Here is a 12,153-nt window from a genome sequence, read left to right on the forward strand (position 1 = left end):
AATGAATTCCTTCTGTGTTGTGCTATTCTACGATCTGCAATTTTATTATAAAGGTGAAATGTGCCCCAAACTAGCAATCCCAACTTCCCCACTGTAACTGCTTTTTCAAATTAGGCATGTTGCACTTCAAGAGCCCACTTAAACACAACTTTAGAAATTAACTGTCATTTATCCCATTGCCGTTTATGGTGCCTTCTATGCATAAATTAGCTGCCATGTTTACCTATAAAAACAACAGTGACTACACTGCAAAATTAATTAATTGAGCATGAATCACTTGGGCCATGCAGAGGATGTTATATATAAGTGCAGATTCTTTGTTTCTTTCTTTAAAAGACAGTCAACACAGCTTCAGAATGGGAAGATGCTGCCTGACAAATCTCTTAGACTTCTCTGGGGATCATAACTCATCTGCAATTTGAAAAATTCCACGATATGGTGTAGCTAGACTTCCAAACATCGTCTGAAAAGGTTTCATGTAAAAGGCTACTAGTTAAGCCGAATGATCTGTGGACTTATGATAAATCTTGGAAAATGATAGGAAATAGTTCAATCGTAGAAAACAACAGGTACCTGTGTATCAGAAGAGTTATATTGGAGTCAATGACTGGGATTCAGGAACTCAATACAAAATGGTTAAATCTGCAGATGGTACCAAGCCAGTTGCAGAGCCCATCACTCATACTGACACAGAACAGTTCGCTCACAAAGGCACTGACACTGGGCACTGCCACCAAGTTTCCTGCTCACAAAGGGCATCGACACAGAGCCCTCTGCTCACACTTGGGACTGACAGAGTTCCATGCTCACATTGGGTAGACACTGGGCAGTCGTATAGAACCCTCTGCTCAGACAGGGCACTGGTACAGAGCCCGTTGCTCATGCTGGGCACTGACAGAGCCCTCACACTGGGTAGATACAGGCATTGATTGAGAGACCACTGCTCCTCATACCAGGCACTAGTATGGAGCCCACCATTCACACCGGGCACTAGTACAGAGCATCCACTCACACTGGGCAGGCGCATGGCACTGGTACAGAGCTCTCCACTTGCACTGGAGAATGGTAGTCACCTGCTCGCACTGGGCAGACAGAGGACACTGGTATAGAGTTCACCACTCACAGTGGGCACTGGTACAGAGCTCTCCCCTCACACACAGCAGACACAGGGCACTCAGAGTCCTCTGCTCACACAAGGCAATGGTACAAAGCACTCTGTTAACAATGGGTACTGACACTGGTATACAAGAACACAAGAAACAGGAGCAGAAGTAGACCATATGGCCCATCAAGCCTGCTCCACCATTCAATACGATCATGGTTCATCTTAGGCTTCAACTCCATTTTCCCACCCACTCGCCATATTCCTCTATTCCCTGAGACAACAAAAATCTGTCTATCCTAGCATTAACAGTATTTAACGTTGAAGCATCCACAACCCTCTGAGGTAGAAAATTCCAAAGATTCACAAAGCTTTGAGTGAAGTAATTTCTCCTCATCTCAGTCCTAAATGATCAGCCCCTTATCCTGAGACTGTGCCCCTGTGTTTTAGATTGTTTCTGCTGGTTGGGGAATCTCTTAGCATTTTACCCTATCCAGCCCCTTCAGAATCTTGCATGTTTCAATGAGATCACTTCTCATTCTTCTAAACTCCAGAGAACACAGGCCCAATTTACTCAGCCTCTCATCACAGGACAACCCCCTTATCTCAGGGAACAATTTACTGAACCTTCGCTGTACCGCCTCCAATGCAAGTAATTTGTCAAAAAGAGGATTTTCTTCTAATAAAACCATGTTGACTTGTTCTCATCACACTGTGCTTTTCTAAGTGCATTGTTAAGACTTCCTTAATAATTGATTCCCAATGACTGATATTCGGCTAACTGGCCTGTAGTTCCCTGTTTTCTCTCTTCCCCTCTTTTGAAAAGCCTTTTGAAAATCCAAATACACCACATCCACTGGTTCTCTTTTATCTCTGCTACAAGGAACATCCTCAAAAAAACTCCAATTGATTTGTTAAATGTGTTTTCCCTTTCATAAATCCATGTTGACTCTGCCTAATCATATCATTATTTTCTAAGTGTCTAGTTATCATATCCTTTATAATAAATTCCAACATTTTCTCTACTACTGACGTCAAACTAACAGGTCTGCAGTTCCCTGTTTTCTCCCTCCCTTCTTTCTTAAATAGTGGGGTTACATTGGCTACTTTCCAGTCTACAAGAACCTTTCCAAAATCTATAGAATTTTGAAAGATAACCACCAATGCATCCACTATCTCTATAGCCACCTCCGTCAACAATCTGGGATGTAGCTCATCTGGTCCAGGGGATTTATCAACCTTCAATCGGGTTAATTTTTTTTTGAGTACTACCTCTTTATTAATACTCATTTCTTTCAGCTCCTCATTTTTACAAGTCTCTTGGCTCCTTGTATTTCTGAGAGATTTTCTGTATCTTCCTCTGTGAAGACAGACACAAAGTAATTTTTTAGTTTCCCTACCATTTCCCTATTCTCTTTTATAAATTCTCCTGTCTCCACCTGTAATGGACCCACATTTGTCATTCTTTTCCTTTCCACATATCTAAAGAAGCAGAGTAGATGCAGCTAAGAGGTTTCCCCTGGTTGGGGAATCAAGAAACAGGGGACACAATTTCATAATAAGGGGGAAGCCACTTAGGACAGAGATGAGGAGGCACTTCTTTACTCAGAGGGTTGTGAATCTTTGGAATTCTCTACCCCAGAGAGCTGTGGAAGCTCAGTCGTTGGGCTGAATTTTACGAGCCCCTCGACTCTGTGGGTCACGGTGAAGGGTCCCGTAAAATTATGCGGGGAGAGGCCTGCCTCAAACCCCGCGTCGAGAAGGGCCTGCTGCATATTACCAGCGGCGGGGGGAACCGTGGTGCCCCCTGACACCAAGCGGCGGGGCCTTCATCTACATATTCAAATTAGCCTAAATTAGATGCAAATTCACTTACTTGCCAGCGGCGGCCGTCCCACACCAATTTGACAGCCGCTGTTCGTCCCTCGTGCGCATACAGAACTCCATATGGAGTTCTGAGATGAGAACCTGGTGGGGAGGCGGCAGAAATAAAATTTTCAGGGTGGGAGAGCGGGGCCAACACTTTTGACTGGATGTGGGGATGGTGGGAAGGGGTTGAAGGGCAAAAGTTAGAAGTTTGGGGGGTAAAGTTTGGGTAGGGAAAAAGGCATATTTTGGTTATCTCGGGCAATGAAATGACCATGGGGGGCGTTGGGGAAGGGCCTCCATATCATTATTATTTGCAATCAAAAGTAAATGCTTATTTTACGTTTAAAAATTACAATTATTTCCAAGGGCTTAAAGCCCTTTAAAAATGGCGCTGACACCTATGCGGTGGTGCCAGGCGTCGTTGCCAGGGATGTGGCGGCTGCCCCCTCTACTTCATCGGGCGCAGCCGCTCCACTCCCTCTACCTAAATCAGCCCCCGGGCATAATATCGCAGGGGCCATGCAGCCCTTCCACTTTGGAAGGCCGCCGAGTTCACGCGGCGTGCAAATAAAATCTAGCCCATTGAGTATGTTTAAAGCAGAGATTGACAGATTTCTAAATACCAATAACATAAAGGGATATGGGGATAGTGTGGGAAAAAGGCAGTGAAGTGGATCAGCCATGATCATATTGAATGGTGGAGCAGGCTCGATGGGCTGCATGGCCTATTCCTGTTCCTATCAGTTACTTTATCACCACTCACTGCCCATTTCCCTAAAAATTTATAATATGGGCTCAGACCTTGCTTCATAAAAGGCTAGCTCACGGTGCACGCCATTATTAATGCATAAAAAAAGCAGCAATTTAAGATGAGTTTGTGAATTCACACTAAATGCTGGACAATTGCGCCGCTCTGCTGTTAGCCTCGCAAAAACTGGAGCTCACCAGCAACTTCCCCATAAATGCCAATAAATTGTGTTTTCACTGTCCAAATCAAAATAAGCATCTCAATGCTGCTATTTCACAGCATAAGGATCCTGCTAATGGGGTCATTTATGTTTCGAATGGCCTTCCATGTTGAAGCCAGCTAGCAATAAATGATAATGCCACATAAAGCATGCAGCCATGATACAAGTTAAATTGGGGAATTGATAAAAGGAAGTAAATCATTTACAAAGAAAATAAAAGCAAAATACTGCAGATGCTGGAAATCTGGAATAAAAAATAGAAATGCTGGAAATACTCAGCAGGTCTGGCAGCATCTATGGAGAGAGAAGCAGAGTTAACATTTCAGGTCAGTGACCCTTTATCAGAACTGACAAATATTAGAAATGTAAAAGGATTTAAGCAAGTAAAGCAGGGGTGGGGCAACATATAACAAAAGAGACGGTGTTGATAGGACAAGGTCACAGAGAATAACTGGCCAGGTCATGGAACAAAGGTGAATGGTATGTTAATGGTGTGGTGAAAGACAAAGTGTTAGTACAGAAAGGGCGTCAATTGACAGTCAAATGAACAGCCCTGGCTCCAAGCACGAACATGAAAAAAAAGTGGGTAGGCACAAACTAAAATAAACAAAGGAAAAATAACTAAAACTAAAAAAGGGAGCCCGTCATGCCCATTTACCTCCGCTATCCTCACTATCCAAGGCCCCAAACACTCCTTTCAGGTGAAGCAGCAATTTACTTGTATTTCTTTCAATATAGTATACTGTATTCACTGCTCACAATATGGTCGCCTCTACATTGGGAGACCAAACGCAGACTGGGTGACCGCTTTGCGGAACACCTCCGCTCAGTCCGTAAGCATGACCCCGAGCTTCCAGTTGCTCACCATTTCACCCCCCCACCACCCCACTCTCAAGCTCACATCTCTGTTCCAGCCAATATCAACGCAAGCTCGAGGAATAGCACCTCATTTACCGATTAGGCACGCTACAGCCTGCCGGACTGAACATTGAGTTCAATAATTTCAGAGCATGACGGGCCAACCTTTTTATCTTTAGTTATTTTTTCTTTTTTATTTGTTTATTTTATTTTAGTTTGTTTGTTTCTACTGTGCCTACCCACTGTTTTTTTTTAAATGTTTGTGCTTGGAGCCAGGGCTGTTCATTTTACAGTCAATTAACACCCTTTCTGTACTAATGCTTTGTCTTTCACCACACCATTGACATACCGTTTGCCTTTCTTCCATGACCTTCTGGACAATTATTCTCTGTGATCTTGTCGTATCAACACCTTCTCTTTTGTTATTTCTTACCCCACCCCGATTTTACTTGATTAAAACCTTTTACATTTCTAATATTTCTCAGCTCTGATGAAGGGTCACTGACCTGAAACGTTAACTCTGCTTCTCTCTCCACAGATGCTTCCAGACCTGCTGAGTATTTTCAGCATTTCTATTTTTTATTTACAAAGAGAAAATGCATTAAGAAATACAATTAAAGGATAGAAGTGAAAGGAGCCCAAGAGGGAACAGATTGCAAAGCACTTTACCGGATGGATACAAATGTCACTGATAGAAAATATATCGACTAGTAACTGGCTGACAAAACAAAAAATGTTTCTGACTAGCAGAGAGCAAGATTTGTTGTAAATTGCTATAAAATTTCGAGCATTCGTGTGCGGGCTGCAGCTGCCTGTTTCCTGAAATTCATGAATCAAAAGACAACATGAACAATGGACAGGAGGCTGTCTTATTCATGTTTGTGTCATGTTCCCAAAAACTTGGAACAAGACAGTTTCCTGCATGCAAATTGGCGATATTTTAATCAACTTTATTTAAATAATTACATGTGTAGGCTGCTACATCAGAGCTTTGCTGAACTAAAATTATTCTGGTTAAGACGACAGACTATCTATTCCGTTATAAAAACAGAAAGTGCTGGCGATGCTTAGTGGGTCATAGGAGCATCTGTGGAGAGAGAAGCAGAGTTGATATTTCAGGTCTGTGACCTTTCATCAGAACTGTGGGGGGAGGGGGGAGGTGACAGACTTGAAGCACTGACTCTGCATCTCTGTCCACATATGCTGCCTCACCTGCTAAGTATTTCCAGCACTGTTTTTATTTCAGATTTCCATCATCTGCAGTATTTTGCTTTTATTTATCTGTTCTGTTGTTCACCAATTTACAGTGGAAAATTAATTGGAGCTAAAGGGCGAGAAAAGATTCAACTCTTGCATAGATAGAGTGGATAGCCAGAGACTTTTTCCCAGGGCGGAAAGGGCTATCACCAGGGGGCATAATTTTAAGGTGATTGGAGGAAGATTTAGGGGAGATGTCAGAGGTAGGTTCTTTACACAGAGAGTGGTGGGTGCGTGGAATGCACTGCCAGCGGTGGTAGTAGAAGCAGATACATTAGGGACATTTAAGTGCCTCTTGGATCGGTACATGGATGATAGTAGAATGAAGGGTATGTAGGTAGTTTGATCTTAGAGTAGGTTAAAGGGTCGGCACAACATCGTGGGCCGAAGGGCCTGTACTGTGTTGTACTGTTCTATGTTCTTGGTGCTCACCGCAAGATGCCCACTCCAGCAAATTCTGGCAAATGATGTCAGACTTTGTAAATAAAGGTTACTGAACCTTATTTCTGATGAAAGCTCACAGATCGGAAACGCTATCTCTGCTTCTATCACTAGGGCGGCACAGTGGCGCAGTGGTTAGCACCGCAGCCTCACAGCTCCAGGGACCCGGGTTCGATTCCGGGTACTGCCTGTGTGGAGTTTGCAAGTTCTCCCTGTGTCTGCGTGGGTTTTCTCCAGGTGCTCCGGTTTCCTCCCACAAGCCAAAAGACTTGCAGGTTGATAGGTAAATTGGCCATTATAAATTGTCACTAGTATAGGTAGGTGGTAAGGAAATATAGGGACAGGTGGGGATGTTTGGTAGGAATATGGGATTAGTGTAGGATTAGTATAAATGGGTGGTTGATGTGCGGCACAGACTCGGTGGGCTGAAGGGCCTGTTTCAGTGCTGTATCTCTAATCTAATCTACAGATGCTGCCCGACCTGCTCAGTATTTCCAGCACTTTATTTTTATTTAAGGTTACCAAAGATTTTTTTTAAATGATATTGAATGTCAATATGTTTTTTTTTTAATAAGTGAGCATCTGGCATTTTTGAATTAATTGATTATGTTTTTGCAGAAAATGCAAGGAAATATGATTTGTTCACTCCTAAAGCTATAGATTGAGATAATTAATGAAAGTGCAGCAGCTCCCTATTTCGGAAAATGCTTCAAATAAACAATTGAAGGGGAGAAATAAAATGTTATTGCCAAATTTTGATATCAATAGGGAAGAGGAATGTAGGTACGAAATCAAGGCTTGATTGAAAGTAGTTTTGAGCCCTGAAGAGGACTCAACAATGTTGATGAGCTCAATGACCTTTTATCATTCTTATCTGCTTATGTCCTGCCTTATTTAGGTTTGGATAGGGTAGACAAAGAAATCTATTCCCATTAGCTGATTGTATAAGGACTAGGGGACACAGACAGACTTAATGTTTTGGGCAAGTGTTGCGGGGGGATGTGAGGAAAAACCTTTTTACAAAGCGAGCGGGTCGTTGGTTCAGGGGTATGATTTTTTTGTTTTGGGGGTTTTGGGAGAGTGGGACTGACTGGATAGCTCTGTGGAGAGCTGGCATGGACTCGGTGGACCGAATGGCCTCCTTCTGCATCATAAATGACTCTATGACTCTAAGCTTTTACAGTCTGCCTTTAGGTTTCTTGCTAGCTTGCATTCATATTCTCTTTTCCCTTTCTTTATCAGTTTCTTGGTCATCCTTTGCTGGATTCTAAATTGCTCCCAATCCTTGAGCATACCACTTTTACTGGCAACCTTATAAGGCAATCTTTAACTTCTTTTATTAGAAATGGTTTATTCATCTTTCCTGTTGGGTTATTGTGTCTTAGAGGAATGTATATTTGTTGCAGACCATGTAATACTTCTTTAAATACTAGCCATTACCAGTCTACCATCAAATCTTTTAGTGTATTTTCCCAATCCACCACAGTCAACTTGCCCCTCATACCTTCATAGTTTCCTTTGTTCAGATTTAAGACCTTAGTTTCAGAATGAATGACATCACTTTCAAACTTAATGTAAAATTGTATCACATTATGGTCACTATTTCCCAAAGGCTCCTTTACAGCAAGGTTACAGAGCTTCCACAGACCTCTGGGGTAGAGAATTCCAAAGATTCACAACCCTGTGAGTAAGGAAATTTCTCCTCATCTCGGTCCTAAGTGGCTTCCCCCTTATTTTGAAATTGTGTCCCCTGGTTCTCGACTCCCCAACCAGGGGAAATATCCTAGCTGCATCTATCCTGTCTATCCCTTGAAGTATGCTGCAGGTTTCAATGAGATCACCTCTCATTCTTCGAAACTCTAGAGAATACAGGTCTAGTTTCCCCAATCTCTCTTCAGAGGACAGTCCCACCATCCTGGGAACAAGTCTGTTGAACCTTTGTTGCACTCCCTCTACGGTAATAATATTCTTCCTAAGGTAAGGGGACCAAAACTGCACACAGTACTCCAGGTCCGGTCTAGCCAAAGTTCTATACAATTGAAGCAAGACTTCACTACTCCTGTACTCAAATCCTCTTGCGACAAAGGCCAACATACCATTAGCCTTCTTAATTGCTTGCTGCACCTGCATGTTAGCTTTCAGTGACTTTATTGACAAGGACATCCAGGTCCCTTTGTTCATTGACACGTTCTAATTTCTTATCATTTAAGAAATACTCTGCACATCTATTCCTCCTACCAAAGTGGATAACCACACATTTTTCCACATTATATTCCATATGCCACGTTCTTGCCCACTCACCAAGTCTGTCCAAATCCCCTTGAAGCCGCTTTGCATCTTCCTCACAACACACATTCCCACCTAGTTGTGTGGCATCTGCAAACTTGGAAATACATTTGGTCACCAAATCCAAATTATTGACATATATTGTGAACAGCTGGGGCCCAAGCACTGATCCCATGTCAATGTGAGAATGATCTGTTTATTCCTACTCTCTGCTTTCTGCCTGTTAACCAATCCTTAATCCAGGCCAGTATATTACCTCCTACCCCATGTGCTCTCATTTTGCTAACTAACCTTCTGTGGGGGACTTGATCAAAAGCCTTCTGAAAATCCAAGTATACCAAGTCCACCAACTCCCCTTTATCAATTGTTAGTAACATCCTCAAAATATTTCAACAGGTTCATCAAGCATGTTTTCCCATTCAGAAATTCAAGTTGACTATGCCCAATCAGATCATTATTACCCAAGTGTCCATTTATCACATCTTGTAGAATAGATTCCAGCATTTTCCCAATGACGGATGCAAGACTAACGGGTCTGTAATTCCCGGTTTTCTCTCTCCCTCCCTTCTTAAATAGTGGGGTGACATTTGTGACCTTCCAATCTAAAGGAACTGCTCCAGAATCTATAGAATTTTGGAAGATGATCACCAATGCATCCACTATCTCCCATAACCTCTGGGATGTAGAATATCAGGTCCTGGGGACTTATCAACCTACAGCCCCATTAATTTCTCCAATACAACCTTATTACTAATATTAATTTCCTTCAATTCCTCATACTCCCATATCCCTTGGATCTCTGGTGTTCACCCTCCCCCAGAATGATGTCCTGCAGTTGCTCCGTGACATCCTTGACCCTGGCACTAGGCAGGCAACACACAATCTTGGAGTCACATTTACTGCCGCAGAAACGCCTGCCTGATCCCCTGGCTATCGAGTCCCCGATCACTATTTCTCTTCCATTCTTCTTCCTCCACTCCTGCGCAGCAGGGCCATCCATGGTACCATGGAGTTTGCTTTGGTTGCCCTCCCCTGAGGAACTATCGCTCTCACCAATATCCAAAATGGAAAACCAATTAGCATGGTACAGAGCCCTCCGCATGCACTGGGCAGACGCAGGGCACTGGTACAGAGCCCTCCGCTCACACCGGGCAGACATGGAGCACTGGTACAGAACCCAACGCTCACACTGGGTAGACACAGGGCACTGGTACAGAGCCCTCCAATCGCGCCGGGCAGACACGGGGCACTGGTACAGAGCCCTCCGCTCGCGCTGAACAGACACGGGGCACTGGTACAGAGCCCTCCACTCGCGCTGAGCAGACACGGGGCACTGGTATAGAGTCCTCTGCTCACGCTGGGCAGACACGGGGCATTGGTACAGAGGCCTCCGCTCGCGCCAGACAGACACGGGGCACTGGTACAGAGCCCTCTGCTCGCGCTGGGCAGACACGGGGCACTGGTACAGAGCCCTCCACTCGCGCTGAGCAGACACAAGGCACTGGTACAGAGCCCACCGCTCACACCGGGCAGACACAGGGCACTGGTACAGAGCCCACCGCTCACACTAAGCAGACAGGGAGCACTGGTACAGAACCCAACGCTCACACTGGGTAGACACGGGGCACTGGTACAGAGCCCTCCAATCGCGCCGGGCAGACACGGGGCACTGGTACAGAGCCCTCCGCTTGCGCTGAACAGACACGGGGCACTGGTACAGAGCCCTCCACTCGCGCTGAGCAGACACGGGGCACTGGTATAGAGTCCTCTGCTCGCGCTGGGCAGACACGGGGCATTGGTACAGAGGCCTCCGCTCGCGCCAGACAGACACGGGGCACTGGTACAGAGCCCTCCGCTCGCGCTGGGCAGACACGGGGCACTGGTACAGAGCCCTCCACTCACGCTGAGCAGACACGGGGCACTGGTACAGAGCCCACCGCTCACACCGGGCAGACACAGGGCACTGGTACAGAGCCCACCGCTCACACTAAGCAGACAGGGAGCACTGGTACAGAGCCCTCCGCTCACACTAAGCAGACAGGGAGCACTGGTACAGAGCCCACCGCTCACACTGGGTAGACACAGGGCACTGGTACAGAGCCCTCCACTCACACTGGGCAGACACAGGGCACTGGTACAGAGCCCTCCACTCACACTGGGCAGACACAGGGCACTGGTACAGAGCCCAGCGCTCACACTGGGCAGACACGGGGCACTGGTACAGAGCCCAGCGCTCACACTGGGCAGACACGGGGCACTGGTACAGAGCCCTCCGCTCACACTGGGCAGACACGGGGCACTGGTACAGAACCCTCCGCTCACACTGGGCAGACACGGGGCACTGGTACAGAGCCCTCCGCTCACACTGGGCAGACACGGGGCACTGGTACAGAGCCCTCCGCTCACACTGGGCAGACACGGGGCACTGGTACAGAGCCCTCCGCTCACACTGGGCAGACACGGGGCACTGGTACAGAGCCCTCCGCTCACACTGGGCAGACACGGGGTACTGGTACAGAGCCCACCGCTCACACTGGTACCTCGACTAGTTTCATTAACTAGCGAACAGCAAGTAGGTTCCGCGCAATACACACCTGTTTCTCGGCGATGGCCTGCAGGATGAACTGCCTCTCGCAATTTGACAGCGGAGTGTCGCGCATTTTCACACAGCGCCGCCAATTTCAATCCACATGGAAATGTCAGAGGGTGGCGCCTTTCTGACGGCATCAGAGGGCGACAGGCAGTGTGGAGCGCATGAAGCTGCAAGTGCAGGTAATACATCCGAAACTGGACTGGATTTCACCCGATACTGGAGTGGAGTTAAACCCCATACCAGACCGGAGCTCAACCCCACACTGGTCTGGAGCTGAATCCAATACTGGACTGGAGCTAAACCCCATACCAGACCGGAGCTCAACCCCATACTGTACTGGAACTAAACCCCATACTGGACTGGAGCTGAACCCCATACTGACTGGAGCTAAACCCCTGTGAGAATAAGAAATACTGTAATGTTGTTTCTACAGCTTGTGGAAAGTTACCAAGAAGTCATTTGTGCACAACATAATAAAATCACTGAAAAAGTGAACTGATAAGGATATGTCAGTGGAGACCTTAAGACAGTACATCACTGACAAAGAATTGATAAGGGTATGTAAGTGGAGACCTTGGGACAGTACATCACTTAAAAATTGTGCTTAGGCAGATAACAGAGAAACAGCAAGAGTTAGAACAACGGATGTAGTGAATAAGAAACTGCCCCACGAAGATAAATGCTGACAGCTGCAAGTTAAAACACATAATGGAGAGCCAAATAAGGTAAAACAAAAACAAGAGTTAGGGGCTAGAAAGTTAGAGTAGGGGGAGAAGTAA

The 12,153-nt window shown here is 45.6% G+C and overlaps 1 protein-coding gene across 3 annotated transcripts in view; it reads right to left on the bottom strand.

Moving 5' to 3' along the window:
- The window catches only part of exosc9 (exosome component 9), a 137,356-nt gene extending 125,843 nt beyond the window's left edge, over positions 1–11,513 (bottom strand). For 2 of the 3 annotated variants that reach the window (XM_068023299.1, XM_068023128.1), the window contains exon 1: positions 11,376–11,512. In XM_068023299.1, coding sequence (XP_067879400.1) covers positions 11,376–11,441 — 66 coding nt within the window. In that variant the 5' untranslated portion in view covers positions 11,442–11,512. Of the gene's footprint in view, positions 1–11,375 lie in introns of all 3 variants that reach the window. The other variant, XM_068023212.1, reaches the window with a different exon arrangement.
- Between the last annotated feature and the right edge of the window lie 640 nt (positions 11,514–12,153).

This window comes from Heterodontus francisci, chromosome 1 (genome assembly GCF_036365525.1).
Source record: "Heterodontus francisci isolate sHetFra1 chromosome 1, sHetFra1.hap1, whole genome shotgun sequence".
Classification (NCBI taxonomy): domain Eukaryota; kingdom Metazoa; phylum Chordata; class Chondrichthyes; order Heterodontiformes; family Heterodontidae; genus Heterodontus; species Heterodontus francisci.